The sequence below is a fragment of the Hylaeus anthracinus genome, unplaced genomic scaffold (genome assembly GCF_026225885.1).
Source record: "Hylaeus anthracinus isolate JK02 unplaced genomic scaffold, UHH_iyHylAnth1.0_haploid 0, whole genome shotgun sequence".
Taxonomy (NCBI): domain Eukaryota; kingdom Metazoa; phylum Arthropoda; class Insecta; order Hymenoptera; family Colletidae; genus Hylaeus; species Hylaeus anthracinus.
Genome location: NW_026533254.1, coordinates 10,111,420 through 10,137,833, shown reverse-complemented (window position 1 = coordinate 10,137,833; position 26,414 = coordinate 10,111,420). Strand labels below are relative to the sequence as shown.

At 38.0% G+C, this 26,414-nt stretch overlaps 4 protein-coding genes and 1 long non-coding RNA gene across 7 annotated transcripts in view; 3 read left to right on the top strand and 2 right to left on the bottom strand.

Annotated features, from left to right (window-relative positions):
* LOC128896336 (cadherin-99C) overlaps positions 1 to 8,407 on the top strand; it is a 120,763-nt gene extending 112,356 nt beyond the window's left edge. For both annotated transcript variants that reach the window (XM_054159656.1, XM_054159657.1), the window contains 7 exons: positions 283 to 414; positions 478 to 594; positions 725 to 1,123; positions 1,225 to 1,853; positions 2,252 to 2,482; positions 3,079 to 3,308; positions 4,278 to 8,407. In XM_054159656.1, coding sequence (XP_054015631.1) covers positions 283 to 414; positions 478 to 594; positions 725 to 1,123; positions 1,225 to 1,853; positions 2,252 to 2,482; positions 3,079 to 3,308; positions 4,278 to 4,597 — 2,058 coding nt within the window. In that variant the 3' untranslated portion in view covers positions 4,598 to 8,407. The remainder of the gene's footprint in view (positions 1 to 282; positions 415 to 477; positions 595 to 724; positions 1,124 to 1,224; positions 1,854 to 2,251; positions 2,483 to 3,078; positions 3,309 to 4,277) is intronic.
* LOC128896345 (uncharacterized) lies at positions 6,813 to 9,704 on the bottom strand. Its single transcript, XR_008461966.1, has 2 exons — positions 9,334 to 9,704; positions 6,813 to 9,222 (listed from the first exon to the last, which is right to left on the bottom strand). It is a non-coding gene; the product is annotated as an uncharacterized LOC128896345 (long non-coding RNA).
* Positions 9,705 to 9,752: 48 nt separating this feature from the next.
* LOC128896339 (CD151 antigen-like) lies at positions 9,753 to 21,817 on the top strand. 2 transcript variants are annotated; one of them, XM_054159667.1, is made up of 9 exons: positions 9,753 to 10,482; positions 14,038 to 14,120; positions 16,562 to 16,765; positions 17,420 to 17,602; positions 18,074 to 18,196; positions 18,689 to 18,745; positions 18,817 to 18,909; positions 19,381 to 19,464; positions 19,540 to 21,817. In XM_054159667.1, exons 2-9 carry the CDS (start codon positions 14,073 to 14,075, stop codon positions 19,600 to 19,602), a joined length of 855 nt encoding a protein of 284 aa, XP_054015642.1. In that variant the 5' UTR covers positions 9,753 to 10,482; positions 14,038 to 14,072; the 3' UTR covers positions 19,603 to 21,817. The 2 variants fall into 2 exon arrangements, with proteins under 2 accessions (XP_054015642.1, XP_054015641.1); XM_054159666.1 differs by having other exon boundaries at positions 9,754 to 10,474.
* Positions 21,818 to 21,967: 150 nt separating this feature from the next.
* Positions 21,968 to 24,510, bottom strand: LOC128896344 (carbonic anhydrase 1-like). Its single transcript, XM_054159676.1, has 5 exons — positions 24,438 to 24,510; positions 23,821 to 24,090; positions 23,257 to 23,513; positions 22,673 to 22,897; positions 21,968 to 22,116 (listed from the first exon to the last, which is right to left on the bottom strand). Exons 1-5 carry the CDS (start codon positions 24,493 to 24,495, stop codon positions 22,015 to 22,017), a joined length of 912 nt encoding a protein of 303 aa, XP_054015651.1. The 5' UTR covers positions 24,496 to 24,510; the 3' UTR covers positions 21,968 to 22,014.
* On the top strand, positions 24,020 to 26,263 carry LOC128896340 (carbonic anhydrase 7-like). The gene is made up of 4 exons (XM_054159668.1): positions 24,020 to 24,867; positions 24,937 to 25,074; positions 25,364 to 25,717; positions 25,885 to 26,263. The coding sequence occupies exons 1-4, from the start codon at positions 24,855 to 24,857 to the stop codon at positions 26,124 to 26,126; spliced, it is 747 nt and encodes a 248-aa protein (XP_054015643.1). The 5' UTR covers positions 24,020 to 24,854; the 3' UTR covers positions 26,127 to 26,263.
* Positions 26,264 to 26,414: the final 151 nt, after the last annotated feature.

Genomic DNA, 26,414 nt, shown 5'->3' with positions numbered 1-26,414 from the left:
GAATTGTAGAATTTTATACTTTTATACTTTTCGTGGCACTCCACTTAACTAAAAAGGGGAAGTAATTAAAATTCTATAGAAGATGACGTGACAAGTAAATCTTTTTTTCTTCAGTCCAAAAGACTAAAAAAGAATTTATAACTGCTCACTTTCACTAGCCAATTAATAACGAAACCAATATCCGTGGGACTAATTAATTTGCGAAACTAGCAAATATCGAGGCGAACAATAAGCCTTTAGTTAGTCAAGAACAATGGTACTTAGGATACCTTATTATTCCAGGACGTTAACGACATTCCGCCAGTGTTCACGTCAGTTCCTCGTCCGATTACTTTGGACGACGACGTTCCCATCGGCACGACGGTCATCAATCTCATAGCAACAGATTCCGATGGCACGGCTCCTGGAAATCAAGTGAGTACTTACGATCCGTGGATAAAAAAGCTCGAGGATACGATTGTTATTGTCTGGCCTTAGGTGAGATATGAAATAATCGGCCGTGGGATAGCGAGCAAGTACTTCCTGATCGATCCAGACTCCGGTGTGCTCAGAATAAGGGACGATTTACGTAAAGAAACGGACACGGAATATCAGGTATTATTAACTTATTCTTCCAGCGTCGCTGTACACCCTGAAGTCTTTATTTCCATTTTGTTATTAATCCCGCCATGAAATTTAACGCGGAATCTGGAAATTTATCGCGACGCACCCATTAATATTTTAGGTGGACGTGCGCGCGTACGATATGGGAGAGCCGCAATTGTCGTCCGTCACGACAGTACCGATTTACGTCCGCCATGTTGCCACCGTGCCGCCAGAAATTGGCCTGGGCTTCGCGGAGAACTCGTACAACGTCGAAGTACCCGAAGACGCGAGCGACAACACGCTCATCAAGATAATCACGATCATTAACAGTCACGCGCACGACACTACTCCGCTGAAATGCGAAATCTATAATGGTAACGAGGATGGATTGTTCGAGGCGAACGTCACGGAAGAGAGGAACTGCGCGCTGACGTTGAAGAAGGGGGCCCTGGACTACGAGACGACGGAGTCCTATCAAATCAAGATCAAGCTGGAGTCTCTGTCTGGTCTTCTGAATTCTGGGAGAAACACAACCATGGTAAAGAGTGGAAACTCGATATTTTATCGAAGAATTCTTAGTTCGCTTTTAAAGAAATAACCCAAGTCTATTTCCGATTTCCATTTTCCCTCGAATTCCAGGTGAAGATCCAAGTGTTGGACGTGAACGACAACAAGCCAGAGTTCATCTTCCCAGAGAGCAATAAAAAGCTGACGAGGGGACGTTACTTCGCCGCCATTCCTCGAACGGCTCAGTTTGCATCCACGGTGATACAAGTGAAGGCTCACGACAAGGACAGCGGGAAATACGGGAAACTCGAGTACAAAATTCATGGAGGACGAGGCTTCGAACACTTCGCCATGGACAGCTCCTTAGGAATAATTACAACCACCGCGACGTTCGACAATATAGATCCGTCGGAACTTCCATTCAAGTTCGACGTGCGAGTTCGTGACAATCCTAATTCGACTGATAACTTTAACTTGATCGTCGCCCCAGTTATCGTGAACTTGATCGGAGAGGAGAATTTGATGATCTTGGTGATCACGGACGCAACTCCCGATGCCTTGCGAACGGAGGCTGATAAAATAGCGAGCATCATTGAGGAGAAGAGTGGGCTTCTGATAGGCATCGGCAAAATTGCTGTTAGGACAAATTTGTCGAGGAATGGCTCCAAAGAACAGTACCCTCAGGACTCTGACGTTTGGTTCTATGCGGTTGATCCCGACACTGAAATTATTTTGGACAGGAACAACTCGAGGATACAAAAGTAAATTTTATTTATATTAGTTGTTTATAAGTGGAATTTTCATAATTACAAAAAAAAGTACAGATTAGAAGAACTGATTTCATTAACGGAATATAAATTCTACTTCAAACATTCTACTTGAATTTTTTTATGATTTTTAAAGTATTTAATATCAATCTCTTTCTTTCTTATTGTAAAGACCCCTTATTGTATCCCCCCCTCCCCCAGCCCCCAATTCAACTTCGAGTATATTTTTAATTCTCTGACCGGCAAACAAGTTACGGGGCATAGAAATATCATAGTCATCGCAAACTGACGTAACAATTTCGCAGCTACTACGTAATCCGGGAACAACAATTCATCCACGACCTCGCATTTCGCGATAATTCTTGAACTACACAGGACTGATTTCGTTTCAGGTCGATCATGGAGAAGCCAGCAATGACGAACATCACTTTCGACGTATCCACATTGGTTCGCGCCACCGCGATCGACATTCATGCACCTGTTATACCACCTGAACCGGTGCGAACGCAGACTGCCATCGCTTTCAGTGGTGAAGTGTTTCCATACGCGTTGATAATCATCGCCTGCGTCATATTGATTTTAGGCATCGCTGGCATCATCTATATCTGCGTCTCCTGGTCCAGGTAAATTATGCATTTGTTTATTAATTTCCATCTGTTAGTCTAAAAATAATCTTTGTTTATATTGATCCATTCATTCTTTCGGTATTCATGTTTACATATTTTTACTATAGTCCATTTTTATTGCAAACGACAATAAGGCAATCAGTGTTCTATTTTATTTTATCTTTTTCTATTAAAAAATTCTAATGTTGCGCAAAACTTCCATCTCAAGAGTGTTCAAAATAGCCTTTTAATTGTAGCAACAGCGTCGCTATTATGTTAGTATCATGCGAAAGAAGCGTTTTCAATTATTGCTATGAATATGCATTGGTGGCCTGAGGCTTCACGTGTTCTATAAATTCAGCATTCTCTTCATTACTTCCATTAGAATGAATTAAGCTTTCCGGCTTGATTACCTCTGGAAATACATAGTAACATCTTTGTGCATCACAGTTGCGAAATTGTATACTCTGTGCGAATATTTTGAACACATAAAAAATTAAATTCCATTGGTTTACATTCTTATTATTTTATTTATTTATTAAGCTAACTTCTTTATAAGCAATATAGTAACATTAAATTATACGAATATGATACGAAAGTTTCTCTTTTTGCAGATACAAAGCTTACAAGGAAAGAATGCAGCGTATGTACGTTGTGCCTCGTTACGATCCCGTGTACGTGGAGCCGAATCTGAAAGAGTATGAGACGCAGGTGCTTCAAATGAGTGTGCCTGTGGACGACAACGACAGCTACAACGATCTCCAGCTCGATTTCAGTAACAAGAACCACGCGTTTAGCTTGGACAATGTCAGTTACATTACCAAAGATCACGGAGAAAGTACTGGTAATTATAATATTTTATTATCTTTATAAATATCATCATGTTTTCGTTCAGTTGTCACGAAATCTCCATACTCAAACATGAAAGTAGCAGATTAGTAACTTGATTTCACGTCTGAGAACATGGTAGAGGAATTTACAAAACTTTTCCATGCTACCATTGTCCAGCAAGCGTTACACATATAGCAATTTAAAATCACCCTGCAAACCCAACGTCCTTTCTATTTCCTGTCACGAATAGAGACGAAGTTTATCTACGCTCAAGTAGTGAACAAGTGGCTGACGCGGTACCAAGAGATACCAAGCACATGTTCGAGTTGAATTGCTACAACAGCTAGGTACGCCTTCCTATCGGAGTGTAGAGTTATTCCAGAGCAACTTCTTTAACCATTCCACGTTCGGGAAGTTTGGAGTTGGTACCTGCAGCGGTGCATAACATTAATTTTAGATACTGTGCGCTCTCGAAAGAAGAAAATTGTTTGGGGATGTCATTGTAAACTTTCGCGATAGTTATCGGTGGGTACGTGGAGCTCCACGTCTTCTTACTTCTGGTTATACATTTGCAGCAAATTTTTGGGGCATTTCTGCAGTTTTGTATAGAATAAATGGAGGAGTTTTCTTCCTGTATAATGGACGGTATAGGCAATACACTTCTGTGTTGGAGTTGAGGAGAAGACTTGGTTCAAAAACTTTAAATGTATACAAAAAATATTATTCCATCAGAAGTAACCGTCCGAGTTGGCTCCAAAACACGAGCTTCTCAATTATCTCGAGCAATATACCCTTAGAAGTCACTGTTTTCGGATTCCGTGCAGTCTTTCGCGAACAGCCATCAATTACGTACAGTTTGCGATAGGAGAGTTTCGCGAGACTCTCGAACTTTCGTCTCGAAACAGTTTATAACTTCGCCGTGCTAGCAAATAATCAGGGAAACGAAGGCAATGATTCACAGCCGCATTTATCATCTGTTAAGGTCAACAGAGTCCGGTGAGTTCCGAGGCGGCGACCACGGCGCGTGCTTCCAGCATAGTTGGTACCCACGGAGACACAAACATCCACTCCCTGCGTCGATCCACCCTGGGCAGAAAGAACCACAGCGCGAGCAACGCAAATACGTTGAGCAATCACGACGCGACGCCAGTCTTGAACCCACTTTACAACCGTGGCGGCGACCTGCTGAGTCCCAGCCCGTCGAACGACAACGTGACGTTCAGGGAAAGGAAGGATTACTCTCATCTGGGATTCACGTACTTGGGCGAACAGAGTCCGGTGGAAACTACCACGGAATTGTAAACAGAACCGGATACGAAGTTGGTGTTTGATGCTCAACCTCGGAACCCCGTCACGGAGTTTCCCCGCCTGAGCGTGGTTGTGTTTGTACCATAACAAAGAACCCTTCAGTGGCTCGTGATGTGTAATTCGTGGAACTGACTCAACGTATTGACGGTGGATCTCGTGCATCGATAGAGACATTATCGATCTAGCCGTCCATGGTACCCGATTCGAAGTGATGTAGCTGGATGGATAACGTGATGAGACTGTAGGGGTACCTGAGGTACGGTGGAAAGTCGATTATTGCGGGAAAATGGGGCTAAAGGCTCCTGCAATGCTCGAGGTTCGTGCAATAATTAGGATAACTAATCCAATGAGAAGGGCTCCCATCTATATCGTATCTCTACTGCCTGTAGGCGCTTCTACCAATTACTTACATCCTCCATCTTTGCATGCTAAGTGACCAACCACTTCGATCGAGGGTCTATTGCGGTGTATAATTTGGGCAGTGGTCCCCCTCAGGTCTCATATTCTCAGAAGTCGTAGTACCTTCCGCTCGTGAGCATGATTTTTCCCCGGATGACTAGGAATCACCCCCCGCTCTTATTTTGTTCCTTTAGCATCGATCGATGGGTTGAATTTTGCGTATTATTGCAATGGTTGTACGAATATTAACAACTTGTATTAAATATACCGCAGAGGGCCATTTTTCAGTCCAGCAAGGAATTTTTAAGGTCAAGCAGATCTCTATACAAACTTTGCTAATAAAATCTACGATTAAAAATAAGAAATATAGAAAGCCAAATATATTTTCAGATGGCTACCCCTACTATTCGAAATGAATCAATGCCACGAGTTATTTTCAAACGACCCAACAGGAAATGAAAGACTGAAACGTTATTCGAAATGCTTATTTTCGTCCGAAATAAAGTTTGCTCAAAACTCGATTCGCGCGAAACCACTCAACGGTATGCGAAATATCGATCGATGGGAAAAGGAACCCCGAGCGTATGAAAAGTAATGACCCAATTCGGTTTCTTACAAGCGGGAGTTATTATACATTTTTGAGATTCATACCGTGCGAAATTGCTCGTTTCTCGCGCAGTTTATCCGTCGAAACGCGTAATAACGAAGCCGAGGGCGGATAGAATTGCGATTCTAAACAATTACAAGATTCGTTCCGCGCGACGTACTTTGAATCGACTTGTCCCGATGAATACGCCGCGTGTGCGCGCCGCGACCGAAACGAGGTCGCGAGTATTTTGCTCGCATGACGAACAAAAAGCCTGCGTTTCTTTCTGTGCGCTAGAAACGCCCCAAAAGGCATTTGCCGTTGCATGTGGAACTGGGACTACTCGAACAATTTAATACTCCAGTATTTTACTCGTATTCGAATGTTGAGAATAAGCTTCGAATAGTCGAGTATTCGAGCACCATTATTATTATATTTGAGTCTTCAAATATCAATAATATAATATTTGAAAGATCGAGAACCATTATTTTAATATACGAGTAAACTCCAATATCATTATTATTTTAATATTTGAGAATTCGAATATCAGTATTTGAATATGTGAATAATTGAGTATCGAATACATTAATATTTGAGCGTCTCAATAACATTATATGAATGTTTAAGCAATGGAATGTTATCATTCCAATGTTTGACTAATCGAGTACTATTATTACATTCCTCGAGTACTCGAAAACCAAATAAAAATAAAATTTCAAAGAAAAACATCAAATTAAAAGAACTTCATTTATAATCCAGCAATATTTAGATTCTCTTTCACTGCGCAAAGTTGGATGCGGAAGTGAATATTTGAATCGCTGAAACTCGCGACTAGTCTCAGCCTCATTTTCAAGTAGAACGCTAGAAATAATATTTGTTATAATGCAAATCGAGTATATAACGAGGTAGAGAACGTTGTTTCTCGAAACCTCGGAACAGACTGTACAACAAAATCGCCATCGATTTTACGACACAACGACTTTAAATGTGAGTTATACTATTTTGCTCGGATGCAACGTGCCTGACTATGCAACGTTGTCCGTTAGGTTGTCGAATATAATTTAATGATGTAATTAATGAAACCGAGATCCCCACTCAAGCGACTTTTATATTATATCTATAGCGTGAAATATTTTATTATCCCCGTCCCAAAATGTTTTCGTCGATATTTCTTGCTTGTTACGCGATGAATCTCTTACTTCCGAAATGGTATCATCCAATGTATTCTTTTTTTTTTTTTTGTAAAATTTTGGATCATGTTACAAGGCCTCAGGAGGTTATTTAGAGACTTAATTGGTAAAAAGGAAAGATATAAAAATATGAAAAAACTTACTAAAATCACTTGCACATTACTATTTAGTTTTCGAACCAACCATATCAGGTTATATGCAACAGTATAACAAGCAACCCCTGTGTTTCTTCAGTCTATATATTAAGCAAAGAATCTAGCGTATTTTGTACATGGTATCGAAACATAAAATTAAAAATATCCGGTTGTAATTGCTTCAGAAACTTTGGCCATGTTTGATAACTGAAACACAATCACATCGCACCATTTGAATATAATAATATCTGAATAATATTTATATTCAAATGGTAATTATTATTACCAGTCAGCGTACCGTCCATCGTAGCTGTAAGGAATTGATAAAACCGTAGATCTATAAGAGACGCGTTTGAATACATGTGTGTGTGTCGTGTGTGTATTATGTAAATGTCATCGGCCCGTGAACTTATTTTATATATGTATATGTATGAGAAACCTACGTAAAAACCATTGTATAATAATATCGTTCTATTTATAACTGTTCGGTTGCTCATATTATTTGATTATTTTTAACGGTGTTCAACCGATGGTACGCGTCGTTGTTTGCGTCCACGTCGGTACGAAGCCTCCCTTTAACAATGCACGTATCAGTTTTCCGCGCTCTCTCGATCAGGCGTGGGCGTTTTATAATTTTTTTCTTTCTTGCGGCTCCGAAAATTCAACTGCAGCCGACAGCTAGCGGTGGCGCCAGTAGGAAAATGTGATTCAACGGACTGTGTTCTTGAGTGATCCTTTGAGGTGGTTACCGCTCGGTTAACTTTGACTGCTTTAACCCTTTGCACCCCGAAACAATCAGGCTATGCGTTGGTAGTAATGCCTGAGGAAACTTCAAATTTGTGTTGATCAAAAATAAGCATAGGTGAATCGCAAAGGGTTAAAATGGTTGAGTTGTCAAACGAAGTATCGCTAGACGTAGAATGAGTCGAGCGTATTTCAAGTGTATTCTAGTTGAATCAAATTAAATTGGTTGCTCGATGCCGTTTCTGATTGAAGAAATAATTTTTAAAAAATACACAAAAAGTAATCGTTTTAGAAAGCTTTGACTTTGACTGTACGAACTTCAGGAAGACAATGAATTGGCTTGAGTGCTCCTTTCTTTTTGATCCAACTATAGGAACTGCAAGTTTAACGACATTGTACTTAACGCGATAATCGAATATGTATTAATTTCACCTTTTTTTTTTAAAAAAATGTAAAAATATCGTTAAATCGTCTACATGCATGCGATATGCTAATATAAATTGACCATAAAAATGCCAAACTGAATGGATGAAATATATTCTAACCGCGTGGTAAGCGTTCAAGATACGTACTGATGAGTCTGGTATTTGATTATTTGTACTTAATTTAGGTGGTAATGTAACCCACGTGCGTCGCCAGTCCGTCGACTGGAGCGTTAACATCTACTCATTAGTTGTGTATTGTTTAAGATTAACGAGATACGAGTGCTGTAAAAATTGTTAATATCTAATAAATCTATTATATTTAAATACCCACGTGTCCTCCATCACTTGATCACTTTTTAAACTTCGAATTACTAATGTTTCATAATCTAGAGTACAGTAAATAATATTTACCATTTGCAATAGTTACACATACTGTAAAATTGGATTACAGTTAGTACTTTTCTATAAAATTTTCGCAACAATGTAAAACGCTTTCGCAGGGTGGTCTACAGACAGCAAATCAATAAAAAAACGGTACATATGCTCAATTTTTTAACTGCACGCTGTTTCGCATTTTCCGAAATACTCGATAAACAAGTCTATGGAAGAGCAAACCGCTCTACGGAATCGTGCAGCACTTGGACTAATAACCTTGCGGATATCATTCCCACGTTGAAGATACTGCGGGACCTCGAAAATCCGGAATAAGCGAATTATATTAATTGTGACAAATCGATAAATGACGTAGGTTGTAAAAGCATCAAGAAGTATAACAGGATTTAAATGTTTATTAGAAGCAACCGTTGAAATAAAATATTCTACAGGACATCGTCATTCGACCTCCAGTTTCAACCCTCTAAATGTCATCAAATTCTCAGAGGGTGCGACTGTATGGCCCCCTTGCGAGCTCCTCAATCGTCGTCCAAACACCAGTGCCAACCATAGCTGCACAAATTACCACGGGATACAAACGTTATGTCTATGGGTCTCATTAATCTCTCAAGAACTAGTTCACTAATTATGCCCGAGTGGGTTTACTGTGGCTCGCTACAATAATTCCAGGTTGTAAGTGACCAAATGGTAGAAATTTTGAATATTCGTAAACCTTAGACGCTGCAAAATGCTTCGAATAATGTCACACCTAAATGAATTGAAATTTCTTTTAATTATTTTCTTTCTTCAATTTTTCTTGTTTATGTATTTTATTACTTTTCAACAATTTTCAAGCATTTAGTAAGAATAACATATTCACAAACGAATTGATAACTTTTTTGTTAAATAAAAATGTAATCCTTCGTCGTTTTTCGTAAAATTTAAAACGGGACCATTTGCCCTGCGTTCGGCGTATACATATATGTATGGACTTGTCGTTGCTTGATTTCTAGCTGTTAACAGGTTGGAATATTTGATTACTAGAGTACTGTTAGAAGCTTGACTGCTCGAATATTATTTAACTGCCCGTCTATTCAAGCACTCTCGAATTATTTCCCCATTCAAACGTCACCCTCAAGTACTGGGCTCCAACCAAACAATATCCAGATACCCTTAGGCTACAAATACTTCCACGCAAAGTCCCCGACAACACTATCCCCCAGCTGGAATGCTCGAGGCCAATCCCGTTCGATCGCGGTCGTGCAATCGGTCTAATTACCACTCGAACTCGTCAGCTGGTCCCGTGCCTGGTGAATCGGTCAGTGGTCGAACAGTGGACGTTCCGTTATCGACAGGACAAAGGGTGATCGGGCGAGGAGATGTCTCGGTAAAGAGCGTGGATCGACTAGAAGCGACGAGAGAGTGTCGGCGCCGCGCCGTCACGACGCGACGCAGCCGCATCTGTACCCAGCTTCCAGACGACGTAAGGGAGGAAGCTGGTCGAAAAGGGAGACATAGTGAGCGTGCCGCTCCCGAAGCAGACGCTGTGAGAGCTGCCAGCATTTACCCTCGACGGCATCGACGCGATAGTACGCGCCAGGATCCTCTCCTGAGTGTTGGGTGAACCATCGAGTCTCGCGACAGAACCACGGGAATCGGCACGTGTGACCATCGCAATTTATTCCAATTTCACCAACCAAACGTCCCTCGGGTTGACGAAACTCGTCCGTGGTCGATTTTGATCGGTGTGCCTGGAACGCCCGAGGTTTCGTTTTGAATTTAATCGCCAGGACGACGAGGATCGAAACCCTCGATGACGGAAGTGCCAACCATGACCACCTGTGAATGGATTTAAGGAATTTCTCGCTTAGAAAATAGCAGTGTCGTTCGTCGTTACACGACTGGAGCTTTTTCATTATCTTGTTTTTATTTCTTTATTTTTTCTGTTTCTCCTGAGTGAGTGGTGGGATTGGCGTCGACGACCGCGTTGCTGCTGAAGCCTGTTGACACGAACGTTACTGGTAATATGGCAAGTAATGTAGTCGTACGTAGTTGTATGTGTTCATAGACGAACTTGGGTCTTGCGTCGGTTTTGATGAGCTGTTGAGAATGGGCCTGAGCAACGATCGTTGTGACAAATTATTTTATCCGAGTGTAGGTAGAAGAAAAACATTTTTACGTGCGTTCTTTTATATTAGCATAGATCATAAATGTATAGAATCAGTAGTTTAATTATTAACTTACTTTGTACTTATTTTTTACGCAATATTTTTTTATATGAGCTTAGTTTCCACGACGATCTGATTTAAATCGATCCGTTCTTTGTTCTCATCATGCTATAAACTCACAATGGAGAACTTCGTGTTTCTTTCTTCGATAAATGAATAGTTCCTTTAATTTCTTTTTTATATAATACATTTGGAATGGACTTTATGTAGCACAGCCATTAGCATAATTTGAACCACCACACCTAAGCTCCAAGTTTCACGCACGGGTCATTCTCCCCAGCTCTTCAGTCAAAGATAGGCAAAATTCTAATCTAGAGGAAACATTCAAGTAACTAATAGAACCTGAGCAACCGTCTATCATTTACTAATTAATAAACTGTGGATCTTTAGAGGCAAAGTCATATTTTTATATACACACGTGAAGAACACAAATGTAAATTAAAATATGTTTTGTCTTTTAAACCTGTATTTTATATTTTAAACATTTTCACACTTGTGCATATTTCCATTTGTCATAAATACATAAACATTCCCAGTGTACCAATTAAATTCTAAAATGAAGCATTCCTCAAAGATTAAATATAGTTGTTTATTTATTACTCGAATGTTGCTCGTTCTCGTTTCTTGTGTAACTTTTACTTTCAACTTCGGTCATTCCCCCCACCCCCTCCCAATTGAAAACTGTTAACGATTGTTTTCAACGTGGTTTCCATTAACTTCACTGTAATTACTCCTGGCGTGAACGTCAGTGGTTTTAATTAATTTTCGCGCACGTAACCATTCGAATTAATTAATAAGAATGTAAGTGCGATCGTTTAACTGTGAACTTCCGGTTCTCGATGGAAACCCAGGCATACCCCGTTCGCGTTAGTATGGATTAAGCCCTTGATCTCGACCAATTTCGATGTTGTTTTAACGCGACTAACGTACTAATTGATACTGTGCAGCCGTATGCTGAACCCTTGTGTCCATAATCGATTAGTTTGGTACAAATTCGAGTGACGATTCTGTTGACGAGAACCGCGATTGAGGAACTTCGAAGAAGTATCGATTGAGATAATGTTTCACGGCAAACAGAAATTTTCAATTAACCAGACCTCAACGTAACGGTGCGAAATGCAGCGAATCCTGTCTAAGAGGCGCCGAGTTTCAAACGCAATCGCTCTTAAATCCTCTCCAAACTCAAACTTCTCATCGTTATCTTCCACGTCTGGTACAAGACGAGTAGTCTCACGAAGTAGCAGAGATAAGCGTCTCTTAGACAGGTTTCTAAACAAAATGTAGATAAATGGAGAGAAATCAAAATAAGAGAAACAAAGAGATGACACTTGATATCAGCGATTCAATTAATTATTTTAAATGAATTTACCTCGTGTGACACTAACAGGAACACACTGTTAAGATTTTATTTCTTCGGAGGATAAAAAGTGAAGATAAATCGTCTCTGTCAAGTAATTTCGATCAAGTCCTGAAACTACAGACAAAAATGTCAAAGCATTTCTAGCGTTTCGGCGCTATACTATAAGACCAAGTGAACGTCGCGAACTGTATATACCACGATCCTCCTGCTCCCTTCTTTCTAATTGCCTTCGTTTCAGCGATGGAATATTGGCCTGTTGAGCATACTTTCATCCGCTAATATCGTGGAAAAAATCTCGTTATTCATGCGTTTGCAGATGTTCTTTAATATTTCTTCCATCAATTTTGGTAAAAATGTTACTTGTTTTTCTTTTCAACATTCTATTACTTCCATTTTTTATTAAATTTTTTATCTACTACGAACAGCTTTTCGTTGTTTTTTGTTTTGCGTGGTTTAAATATCGTACCGTTGTCTAGTATAAACCGTCGATGTATGACGCACAAATTGGCTAAATTTGATTGGAATAATGAACGACGAATGAAAGCTCCATAGAGATATTTATTTCCAATATTCATTCCATCAAAGAGTTATTCAGATGAGTTTCTGTTTATTTAAAGTAAATTATAATTTCATTTCATAATCCAGATTGTATTTTTTACGAGACAAGGTACAGTCGCTCTTTCATTCGATATTCGAAATTTGTATCCATATTTTGTCTATATTTGTTACGAACGCACCAATATGGAGTTTATACTAGGCAAACGTTACCATTGGTCATCGATTATTTTGTCAACGTGTCCTGCATCGTGCTAAATTATTACCTATTTTTCAGTTTTCAAGGTACCAATTTTTATTCCTTACACTCGCAAGTATTTCTATTGCTGTATGTAAGTTCAAGAAATAGTTTGTTAGAATAGCCATTTGAAATATTTGAGTAGCCTGATTATTGAACAACCATGATCGTTTCGGTTATTGACACAAGTGTTACCATGACTTTCGCAATAGTACGTCGCGTAGTATTCGCTTCGCAGAAATTTCCGAGCCCCTTTGTGAGCGCACAATGTCCACCTTCAAGTTATAATTGCATCCCCCGAGTAAAACGGAGGTTCTAAAGGCTCTCCCTATCAAGCTTAGTTTCCACGGTGATCTGACTTAAATGAGTCGATCCATTCTTTGTTCTCACCAGGCAATAAACGCCCAATGAAAAATTTAGCAATTTTTATTGCTCGCCTATTCCGTTACGATGTTTTAAAAACTCGTCGACTGTGCCTTTCATAAATTTTCTTCGTTGGATATAAATTTCAATGGACGAATTGGCTATACGTATTGTACGAAAATAAAAAATTGACCAATGTAAAATAATATTAGTAAAAGTTGAAGCAATATTCAGGAAAGAAGACGAAGGGTACCCTTTCATATATTGTCGAATTTTTAATTTTTGAGAACAACCAATAGTTAAGAAATAATGTAGGGAACTGAAAATTAAATAATCCTCTTATTTCTTGAAACAAAAATTCCTACACACAACACTCTTCTCAAATTTAAATTTTTCCACGCGAATTAATAAATTTTTATTCGCGTGTCTGCCTTTGTTATCCGTACATCGTGGTTTCAATTTTCAACCTTCAGCCGTTCCGTCGAGAATTGTTGGTTCCCACGTCCAATCTGGACCATTTAAACATCGCCACTGACGTACCTATATTTATTTGGGTTGTAAAAATTTAAAAGCAACGCGCGTCACCGCCGAACTGGGATACAAGTAAAATTAAAAATTCCATTATAGAAAGGCTTATTTAAAAGTCCAATGAATATCCTTCGTTGCTAAATAATTATACAACAGCCATGTAAATTTCAGGTGTTTTATTATTCGGAATTACGTGGCGAATCGAGCTTTATTTTTCGCTGGATATGTCGGTGTTATTCATATTTAACGAAGCAAAAAATTGGAGCCGTCTGGAGGACAAAGTAATTCACATGACCAACGTTATGTTTACAGATCGATGACTATTTGATGCCTTAAAACAAACCGGCATGAAATATTTGAAAATTGTTCTATTCGCGCTCAACTTGTTGATATTGGTAAGGTATTAAACATTTACTTAAAACGATTATTCGTTCACGTAGCACCGTGTCGTTCTGAATTTCGACTGGAAGTTTAAATATTTATCGTAGCACTCGAAAGATAAATTTATAAAATATTTGTCGAGAGAAGAAATGGTCTTATTTTTTAATGAAATGTGCATGTTGCTATACAGGGTATTTTAAAAAAAGGGTTCAGGTTGAAGTGCATTTAATTTATATAGTAATAATAATTTTGTATTCTTCCAAATATTAAAAATTTTTACTTTTACTAACCAATGAGTAAAATGCGTTTGACAAGTGATGCAAATAAAGCCTGGAATTTTTGAAGAGTACCATTGTCCTATGATACGGGGAACAGAGAATAATTCAATGAAATTGAACATATAGGATCAGTTAGACCAATCAGTAATTGCTAAACTGCGAATTGTATGCATACACGCCATGTACTAATATAGCAAACATATACAGAACGTATAGAGTTCATATGTCATAACATAATATAACAACAATTCATATTTGTATACTTCATAAATGAATAATACTTGCAGTTAAATAATTTCAAATTTAAATCAGTTTATTATCGAAACTGAAAATCAATTCTCAATCTGATAGAGTTAATATTTTTGAAATACGTTGACCACATATTTTTTTAGTTAATTTGAATATGGCTTTTGAACCCTGAACCCCTTTCAGCACTCTGCAGAATTCGTTTATAGAATGTATATATACATTATATTGCAAAAATTGACTACTAAGTATAACGAACACGAAAATATTTTTAACAAATATAGGTAGATATAGACAAACATAGATTCTGACTATTAATTCCACAAGCTCCATGTTTACTTTAAGATCAATAAGTTAATAGTCTAAAGTAGTTTGATTAGTACCTTTATGTTATAGAAACTAGTGTTTGAATTTATACAACAGGGCAAAATGATAACCACCTTGCATTTTTCACAGATATTCAGTTGATACTTCACAGTGTCAAATCTTCCCTTGAAAATAAACATATTAAATGTTAAATGGACAGTAACCTGTACCTATACCTAGTACCTATACTAAGACAAAGTGGTAGCATACTCGAACTGTTTACACCTTACACTTCCAATTTGAAACAATAGAATTAGATATCAAATCAATGGCTAATTTCCAAGGATCTCAGAACAAAATATTCTAAAACATCAGAAATATTCTCTCACTGTTTTCATACACTATTTAACGGATCACTAGAATAACCTAAACGTCTTTTATTCAGCTGAACGTCTGTAAATGTTGACCAGTGGTCTGAACATTCGAAACAGGTGCCATAAACGCATCAGTGTCGTTGTGGCGCATTGCTTCGCCCTATAGCGCCACTACTTTCCATGTTCGCCGTGCGCTGAAGCAATCATACAGCCCGATCGTATCCTAAATGATAGTGGTGTGCTTTTAATTTCTTTTTCCAAACGTATACAGGAGCTATAGAACTCGCGACAGTATGTTACGTTATCCAAACTCTTCGTAAAGTTGCAATACTGTCCGAACGACGCACGTGCGTCCCAAAGGACACGGTTCATACCAAGAAGCCGCAAACAGTATCATCCGTTAGGGAACCACGAAAGCTTACAAGATCTCTTTTGCGAAGACAAGCAGATACAAGTCGTTGTATCTTGAAAACTCGTTGTAACTTGGGAACTGGGTTAACGCGTCCACTGTCAGGCTGATTTCATAAAAATTTCCTTAGCGCTCCATTCTTTCGGTATTCGAATTTTTCAACTCAATTTTATTTTTACCAATGTATCTTCACTCTTTCAAACATCCATTCGGTTTCTGTGCAATACCATTTTTATTTAAGCTTTAAGTCTTAGAATACGATACTTGAGCATATACGCACGATGTGGTCTTATATTGGTTACATGGCCTTCCTTTTATTATTTCCAAGTGCTGAATCGATTCCACAAGTGGATGGTAGATATACCCTACCTTGCCGAAGCAAGTATAAATCAGATTCATATAGCACCCTACCGTATCATATCTTCAGCTGGCTTTTGGGATATCGATCCGCAGCAAGCATCAGGTGTTGGTACCATAACCCAACAAATGTTCTTCGCCGAAAGAGCCAACGAATCCATCGAGATATTAATATAAACACACTTTTATCGTGCACGTGAATTAACTGTTATTTCTCCTGCAGTGTGCTATCCTTTTATCCACTCTACCTTACATGATTTCTCCTAATAATTCGATAAAAAACCAAATTAAAAACACAGTTAAGTGCGCTGAATTAATCATGGCGCCCAACCCTGTTCTATAAATAATGATATCAATATTAAAATTTTAGTCTGCCTGTCGCCTATGTATTGTTTAAATGTATACCAATTCGAGGTGTGCTATCATTTTGTCCTGCGCCGTGTTTACCCTCACTAAATGTTACATGAAAAAAAATTGTTGGATAGTTGGCAGGGGGTACGGTACTCGGTATAGGGTTGCAGTTTGAGCCAAGCAAAGGACATCTCTTAAATCTCTTCGTACCTGACGCCACGCCGCACGTGACTAGTAACTCAATAGCTTACAGTTTACTCGGGCTCGGTGTCACGGTGGTCGCAGTCGGTTTCTTCGGATGTTGCTTCGTTTTGCGCAAAAATCAATGCATTTTAGCCGTAAGTGTCATCAGTGTCCCTCATCACGAGCTTTATTTCAACACAGTGATTCTTAACTATACCGTAAACGTTTTGATAATCTGCCTGACGAAATATTATTTTTGATAGTGTATAAAACCGTTGGATCAATTAGAAATTAGTAGATGTTGAATTATTTATTGACGTTTTATTAGTAAAATTTGTTTGCTCCTGAATTTTATCAATCTTCAAAAATTGTACGTGAAGTTCATTTACACCTTGTACAGTTACAAAAGCTTGTGTCCATAGCTCATTTACATTAATATTTTTACATAATGAATATTCAAGTTATTTGATTAAAATCATCAATTAATATTCCTAACATCATGGGGTGAGTTTATATAAGAATACAGTGTAAATTTACCTGGTTCAAACATAAATATAGAAATCCTTTCTTTATCTTCTAAATTAAATTTTTCTTCTCGTTAAATGTATACTTTCCAAACAATTTACTGTTGAATTTCCCTAATTACAATTATTCGAAAGCCTGCGAGATTTTTGCCTTCCTATATTGCGAGGTCAGAAAGTTTACCTTTGAAGTCCTCTTTTAAACTGTGCTATAAGTTCGTAAAGGTTAAGAACCACTGTTACAGCGTTACAGGACACAAAGTGAATAATACAATCCTCTTTGTCCAGTATATGTGCATGCTGGTCGCGCTGATCGTCACAGAACTGATAACAGCCATTGTCGGGGGAGTGATGACGTTTCAAATACTGTCCGGATTAGAAGAGAGACTCATTAGCAAATTAGCCGACGACTACGGCCACGAACCGAACAGCGACCCATTTAGCCAAAGTCTCGACTTCGCGCAGTATAAGGTATAATTGCCTTAATAATTATAGCAATCGATTATCTATTCTCAGAGCGTGTTTATCCAGTGACGGATTAGATGCATTCGAGTGGCTCCTAGGCGCAAAACAATGTTTCGGATAATGGGCAAATATAAGCCACGAATATTTATTTTAAAACTTTTTCTGTAACAAGAAAACTTGAACCAAATTATGAGTAAACAAAGTTATTAGCGTCGATTATTTATCGAGGAAAAATGTGGACAAAATACTTGACTGATCTTATTATTAACCTAGAAATAGAATGGAAAATGTTTTGAAAATGTTTCCTGATTTCTCGCATTCCACGAAGAAATTTATCTTTTCTGACCAATGCCAACAATGACGATTTTTCGACATTGTTCTTTATTTCGTGCACGAATGGCGAACGCTGCGCTCGGAGAACCGTCCATCCAGGCATATTATGATGGTCCAAAGAGCATATAGGTGATTCTATTGCAGTTTAATTGCTGTGGAATACATGGATACGGGGACTACAATGGCACGGCCTGGTGGAGAGACGGGCAAATTTCAGGAACCAGAAGGCAGGTCCCTCTCACGTGCTGCGTTTTAAAAAATACCGAGGTACGCTGCCAGACGATATCCCAAAAACTTTTACAACACCGCCCTGTCGACTTGTATGAAAAATTGGGGTCGCAGACGTGATTGAAGATGGCTGAATTTTATTCCAATAATAGATGATGAATAAAACTGTCTCGTGACGATTTATCGACGACGTTTAATCGATCGGACCATTAAATTTTTGTTCCCTCTGGAATATTTCATCGTACAATTGGGATTCTTATTTCTGTCCAATCAGTGACAGACAAATAATTCTTCATCTTTCAATAAATATATTCAATCTCTTGTCGCTTTCATCAATTATCATCAATTGTTGGTTCGAGGAATCTATTTTTTAAATATTAATAAAATAGTATTCTATATTCCTTAAAGTCCTTAATTTTGTATTTTTAATTAAAATTCTTCTTTAGAGACCTTGTTTTTCAAATTTCAATCGCGACAAAAACTCATGCAACTATGTTACTGATAGTAAATTATGTTTTTGTCGCCTTACAGAAAACGAATACAGGAAGTCCGATGAGCTTTGTGTCAAGAGTGTTTCACAAAATTAATGTAAGTGAAAATGAAATTACTCTTAACATTTTCGAGCAACGTATTAATAAAAATGTCTTCTTTGGCAAAAGACTGAGGAACCGTGGTTACATCCAAAGCCAAAGGACGAGGCAGCGTGTCAAGTGGAAGATAAAGAGGGTCACGATGGATATCGACATAAAGAGGTAAGTAATTCCGTTCTGCCAGTGAATTATTCCGTGATAAAAAATGACAGATCTTGCTTGGTACGATAGAGGGGAATTTTGTACAGTTTCAAATCGTTGTTACATATTTATACAGTTCTTTGATTGACCTAGTTGGAGTGTTGATTTTCGAGCACTTTTACTTATCCAGTACAGTCGCTGTAGATACCACACTTAGAGTAGCAAATAGAGTACGTTTTTAGAAATTGTCATATCATTGCGATTAGTTTAACCCTTTGACTGCCATGTAGCGATATATCGCTCTTCAAATTTATTTTTTGTTAAACCTATAACGTTTCATTTTTATAAAATATTCTTTCAAAATTCTTTCATCCTTTCAACATTTCTTCTGGCACTCAAAGGATTTATATCACAGAAATATAGAAAATGTATAAATGCAAAGACCTCGTATTCCTCCCCATAGTTTGCTTCGCGTTAACGAAATATTTGTAGGGTTGTCTCGGTAAAATCACCAGTTGGCTGCAGAGTGAGAGTTTCACTTTAGTGATTCTGGGCATGGGGATGGCTGGCATACAAGTACGTTATCACACGAATCACCCTTGACTCTATTTCCCCCCTATGAAATATTGATCACGGTATGTACAATTTCAGACGTTCGGAATCATAACTTCAGCTTTCCTTTGTCGAACGATAAGAGACATGGAAGTGGACTGAGCGACGGTATCCACGCCCGTGAACGCAAAGCAGGAAGGAAATCAATTTCAGGTTCCCCGTGGGTGATTGCGTGGAAAACGGATGCGTATTCTTGACATAGCGTTATTTTGCAATGATAAAGATCATGGGAACGACACACGCGATAGCGATTGGTCGTTAGGAGAACGATAAGGATAAGACGCTGGTTTAGTCACAATTAATTCGAGGGACACTCGGAGGGGTTGCGAACTTCGTTGTATGATAGAAAGCTGTGCTTGCTCGGAACCTTCTAAGCAATTCCCGTCCCTTATGTGTGTTTCAAGGAATATCGTACCAATTCGAATAAGAGCGAAGTATATATATATTATATATTAATCCTGTACATAGACGTTAGTCACTTCGTGTTCACTCCGAGTACGAATGTCGCAAAATTATCGTTTACTCTGTGATTCACTGCGAAGACGTCGTTGATAAGTATAAATTCGAACATGAGACGAGTAACTTTAATATTAGGATTGATAAGTTGCTCTTTGAATAAAGTTGAATGGGTATTGTGGAAGACGATTCTTCTCCCCTTGTTGGTGTGTTAGAGCAATATATTAAAGGGAGGAATTGTCTTCCTAAATATGAATTTGAATGCGTTTGAGAGTATGATTTCCGTGCCATTTGTTTATATTTAAATTATATAAATTCAAATAATTCATAACATTTATAATTGAGCCGTTCATTGCACAAATCGATTAACTCTATAAAAGAAAAATTTGAGAAATGCGATCAAAATGCCCTCTGAAATAAATTATTTATTACTCAATGACCAAAAAGATGTTGTCGTTCAATGGTGTTCATTTTTATTATTCGAGAAAGTTATTATAAATATAAAAAGTTATGACTATACCAAGTGCTTCGACACTTTAATAAGATTTTTCAAAAAATGGAGTTAATCGATTTGTGCAGCTCAATTATGATTATGAATCAATTATAAAAATAAAATCAATAATGAATTTAAAATTACATTTGCCTGGATTTACTACGTTCAAATATTTGCGAATGATAGCGTAAACAACAAACATAATACACGAGGTAACGTAAATTTCGTAAACAAAATTTGTTGATACTGTTATTTGAACATCGATAGATTAATCAAAACAGAGAATACAATTAGTTTCCTTTGTGGTAAACCAAAATATGATGCAACGTTAAAGACACCGTGGAATACCAATGTTAAAGTTACTCTCTTTGTAAAATGATTTGTAAATACACGCAACCGACGATGAGGACGCGTTGTGCGAACGAAGCGATCGCGCAATGAAACTGAAGAAAATATTTTCACTTTCCCCGAATCTCGTTCGACACGCGACACGAACTCATTTTCCGCGTTGGGTCTGCTCTATTGTTAAAATCATTAACTAATGTTACGTCGACAATATTTACAACGAATTTCATAACAACGTCTGACAAACTTATGCGTCATCAATTTATAAGTACTCAGATAGCAATTGTCATCGACACGTACTTTCATCGATAATATGTTTCCGACAAAATTTGTTTGTAAATTGAATCTATTTGGTATTATAATACTATCAATCGGCTTAATCGTCCGTTCATGTGACAAATTTGACGTCATGAAATTGTATTATAGATCAAAATTCGTGTCGATGAATGAACAATGCCGAAAAATTAGTGTCGATGTATGTACATGCACGTTGACAACCCGTGAGGTCCTTCAAAGTCAATATAGGATAAACATTATCGGAAAAAAATTGTCAATGAAACGTTCGTTGACGATTTTACGCAGACTCCGCCGTGTCACCCTCGCGATTTATATACATTGGCACGCGCATATGTTCGAAACGACCTTGTGATTTTTTACTGGAGAAAAATATCCGTCGAAGAGTGAATGTACGCAGTTATTATGTATATGTGTGTGGTAGAAATTCATAGTTGCCTACCAATCGCTTACGAGAAAACGGGGTGCACGTTTCGTAATGGGAAACGGAGATATGCATCCCCTCTACGATAGTCTCTATAACGCCACCGAGAGGGTGTTTTTATGTTCGTGGGTAACCTTGAGGGATGATAAAAGAATCTATTACAATAACACGTGCCAAGTAAAGTGTACCTTGCGATAAGCGAATCTAACTTTGTTACACGTTTATTTTCTTATGACGTTTATTGGACGTTTTTTCGCGCATTCGTAAATGATATAGTAGAGAAACAATAAAAATCACTGCTCTCTGTACAATGACACTGATTTTTACACTTACTTTTACATTTCCAACAGCGTCGCGCGTTACCGTGGTTTCACGAGATTTCAGGATCGACGGACGTGACGACGTATGTACACAAAGCACGCGTATAGTCGGACGATTAATTTCTATTCGATAGGACAAACGTGTTTACGGCATTTAAAGGGAAGTTGCTTGAGGCCGGGCGCTATTCGTAGAAGTACACGTTGCGTTCGTTTAGTCGTTGAACGGGCCTGCAGTTTAAGAGGATAGGACCGTCCACGGAGCGGAGTTTTCGAAATTGCGCAACCTGTATCGAAAATCAATATTGACAATATGAAACAGAATAAACTCGAATAGAATGTTACATAGTTGTTCGTATCGTATCATTCGCAAATTTACATGAATTACTGGCATGGAGTACCGGTCATATTCCACATTAAACCCTTTTGTAGAATAAATTATTATACTGTGGATTGATATGCATTGGCTATTTTTTAATGAAATTAAATGAAATTATTTAAAGATGAGAAGGAGATATTTATTCATAATTAAAGAGAGAATATAGTTTGCTTTTTCTGCTAGCATGAGTTCATCTATTTAAAGGTTATTCGTTAACAAACGAGTATTGTTATCTACATTATTATTATTAGTAATAAAGATCAATAATTAATAATAAAGTGGACTATGATCGATCCATCTGGCCAATAACTATTTTTTTAAGAAAGATAATGAAATAGATTATTTCACGAGTACAGTGGAACCTCGATAGTTGCATAAGTACGAATTTCGATACTTGCACTTTCCTCCACCGTTTTCAGCAACTATCGAAGCTCCACTGTAATCGCTGCAACATAATACTCTACTTGGAACGAAGATATAGCGATCGGCTCGGGTTGTACGATCCAAGTGACGATTTCACTACAGGGAGGTTGAGTAAGAGAGCCACTGTACATATAGTAATGCTTTTCGAAAGGTGAGAGAATCCACTCCAGAGGGAAGGGTGGAATGTGGGACTTGGTGCCAGGCTGAGCGATTCGCCATAAATTTGTTACTATGTGATCCAAGTAAGGATTGTCAGCATTCGTAATCTGTAAACGTGGACACATAATCAACGAAACTGACTGGAAACTAGCCTAAACTGGAAAGCTGTGCCTCAACCTTCGTCCTCCCCATATATTGTGTCAAGCAATTACCATCTTCGGAAGAGAATCTTCAAATAAAAATAAAGTCAAAAGATTTCGCGACGGTATTCAAAACACGCCTATAAAATGGCGTAAAGTTGAGAACGATGGAGGAAGATAAATCATTGTTTAAACAAATATAAATTTAAAAAATATACGCGAACTTCTAGATACGATAAAGTATTTTAAGTACGTTCTTTGCTTTTAGAAAAAAATTGTTCAAACTTTAAACAGCTCAAACTTGTAGTAAGATAATTATTATAGACCTGGAAAAAGAACGACACGATCAGCATGGCGTCGCTGGCTTTTTCAGCGATGGCTTCCGACGGTGAATTAAAGTTCCGACTGATGTGACACACTTGCAGCTCCATAGGAAAACGAACGTAATCTAAAGTGTGCTCGCTGCCTTCTCCGTTCGACTGTCCCCAGTGAAATACCATCGAACAGAAATCGTAAATGTTAGTCAAGGTTCCTCCTTGAATATGCGGCCGAGACGAGCTTCTCCACATTGTGTTCACTATCACTGGAAGTAGCATAATGTAACGTGACGTTGTGCATTTTTTAAGGACACAATACTACTAATTCCTAGAGATAAATTCGCAAAAACCAAGGAAAATAATTTACTGACGATACGTTCTGTAGTATATAAAAGTAATTAGTGCAGCGTAATTACAATATAGCACGTCAAGTATTGGGTTCTGTCAGGATTGTAGTTACAAGTAGAGTATAGTAACAATATAGAACGCTTTTTACGTAGTATATTATGCTAGTTATGGCTAACATGAATAGGCTAAGGTTTCGTTCGTACGAATCAATAGAAAAAATCGCACCGTTATTTCCGTTATTCGCTATAGTCATCGATAATGGTCCTTTATTGTAGCCAGTCCATCGAAGAGGCTCCGATGGTTGCACGACAACAGCCAGCCGAGTCGTAATGTTGATTGGCGACTGATTGCTGCCATTACTGGCCGGATACAACACTTTCCACACGTGAGGACCATTGTGCTCCGAGTAGCCAAACGAGAATTTAGGGAAATGGCACTCGTTTTCCAGCCACGGGAATAATTGTGTCCAATCCAGAATTTCGGTCAGCAGTAAAACTTTAAAAATTTGATTCGTGATAACGAATGATTCAGTGGTCGAATATATTTTATTTCGAATAAAAATCTAGATCAGAGTTTCTCAAATTGGAGGTATAGTTAATAGAATTGGTACTTTTAATACTATTCGATGAAAAGAATGGGTTAATAAACAAGAAGGACAAGTTAATTAGTGTTCATATTGAATAAAAATTATTGAGACATAAATAGGGGTTGATAAGAACTTCTACTTTATTCATGGACTCCTTGAAAGTTGAAATTTGAGAAACGTTAATCTGGATAAAATGCATACTTCAGTTTATACATGTATATTTCGTACATGAATATAAAGATATTGCTTGACTTACAGACGAGAAGAATGCTGCTGCACACTATCATGAATTCTGACACAGAAATATTAATCATTTTGAATCGTTTTATAGAGTCGATGGCACGTCACGAGCTCCACATACAGGAATTTTACTTGAAAATTTTAGCTACGTTTCAAACTGATCCCCTAATTAATCGAGATACGTTAACCAGAAACGGGAGTATCAAATGTGATTTATATGAAGACAACTTCAAGCGCAACGGACGATTTAATTGTTCGAACCTGGACGCGAGCTGATCGATGTTGTCTTATTTCTGACGAATAACGAAAATTAAATGTTTAATATGTGAAACGAACGCACGCAAGATTTGATAATATATCTAAATTGGAGAATAGTCATAGGACAGAACAAAATTATATATTTTCACGGATATAGCGAAAGCTATGAAATAAAATGCAGTGTGCGGGTGAGAACTGTTTTCATCGATTAAAATGTAACTAAGCGACATGATTATTTTATAATGACCTTCTCTAAGGCGACGGTCGAAAATGGGGCCAGTCTCCGGTCGACATCGAGGAGGACAAAGCTGTCGGAATTAAATTTCCTGCGCTTGTTATGAGCGGTCATTGGAGCAAAGATGGCGAAGCAAAACTGCGAAATACTGGCAAGACGGGTAAACGAATGTTTGGAGATTATTTTTATTGTCGTTGGAATGAACTCCACCAGTTCCACAAATATTGTAACATTACTTACGATTATTCTTTGGCTATTCTTTCTTATTAATTTTATATACCGTTAGACGAAATCTATATCTGTATTTATGCATTTTACAATATTTATTTGAATTTATATTATAAAGAGAATTTTAAAAAACAATATACATTATTTCATCGCATTTCTGAACTTTTTGTTTTATTTGTACAATGTTTAGTGTCACATTGACATTTGTAAATATTCACCAGCTCAAATAACCCTTGCGGGAAAAAAGAGTCCAGTGACAATTCGAGGTGGCCCATTGTCAAACGACGTGTACGAGTTGTCGGAAGTGGTGTTCCGATGGAGTTCTTCGAACTGTAAAGGCGCGGAGCACACCTTGAATGGCACTTGGTTCACAATGGAAGCCCAAGCAGTACATTTCAACCAGAGATACGAGACGATCGAGAATTGCTGGGGCAAGAAAGACGGACTCGCGATCTGTTCGTACTTTCTGCAAGCCTATCACATGCCCGTCTGGGACGAACACCCATTGTTTTCGAGGATCACCGACAGCTTGTGCAACATCATCCAGGCTGACACGGTCACGAAACTGCCAGCAAGTATGGCCAAGACAACATTTTATTTGCTGCATTACTATGTATAATCTTTAAATGCTGAAATATTTTGTATTTTGCAGTATTATGCTCTATTTTACTAGTTTATTCTAAATTATACTTGATTTCCCTGTAATATGCTATATAAGTTTTTATCAACTTGTTTATCGTAGATTGCTTGGGCTGGATGAGACAGGCCTGCCAAACACCGGGTTATTATAATTACCTGGGATCCATCACGACTTTTCCATTCCACGAGTGCGTCACCTGGATCGTTTTTCCCGAACCAGTTCGAATTTCCGAAAACCAAGTGAAGTTGTTTCGGATGCTGTGCGACAAGCAAGGCGCATGTATAAAAGAAAATTATCGAGAAGTGCAGAAGCTAAACGGTCGCGTAATTTATTACGTCAGCTGAACCACGTCTATACTTGAAATTATACATTATCTCGTCTGGAAAGTCACTTTGTTCAATGAAAAACCATTGTGTATATCAAATTTAGTTGTATAATCAAAGTCTGATGTACTAAGAATGTCTGGAAAATACACGAAATGCGTAATTGCCGCTACTGTTTTATCTTCTCGAGGTTTTTGACTCGAATACTGAGAAGTCGTAGGGATAACCACGAATCTCTTAGACAAGATCCACTGCACACAAAAGGGAATTTAAATTTTCGAAAAGTCATATTGTACCGTCATGCATGCA

Coding starts and splice junctions, on each gene's coding strand:
- LOC128896344 (XM_054159676.1), bottom strand. CDS start 24,495: ATGATTAATATTTCTGTGTCAGAATTCATGATAGTGTGCAGCAGCATT. Junction 24,091..24,437: donor CAGCAGCATTCTTCTCGTCT/GTAAGTCAAGCA, acceptor AAATTTTTAAAG/TTTTACTGCTGACCGAAATT. Junction 22,898..23,256: donor TCGTGTCGTTCTTTTTCCAG/GTCTATAATAAT, acceptor CCACGTTTACAG/ATTACGAATGCTGACAATCC.
- LOC128896339 (XM_054159667.1), top strand. CDS start 14,073: ATGAAATATTTGAAAATTGTTCTATTCGCGCTCAACTTGTTGATATTG. Junction 17,603..18,073: donor TCGACTTCGCGCAGTATAAG/GTATAATTGCCT, acceptor ATTCTATTGCAG/TTTAATTGCTGTGGAATACA. Junction 18,746..18,816: donor GAGTGTTTCACAAAATTAAT/GTAAGTGAAAAT, acceptor CTTTGGCAAAAG/ACTGAGGAACCGTGGTTACA.
- LOC128896340 (XM_054159668.1), top strand. Junction 25,075..25,363: donor GCGAAATACTGGCAAGACGG/GTAAACGAATGT, acceptor AATATTCACCAG/CTCAAATAACCCTTGCGGGA. Junction 25,718..25,884: donor GGTCACGAAACTGCCAGCAA/GTATGGCCAAGA, acceptor TGTTTATCGTAG/ATTGCTTGGGCTGGATGAGA.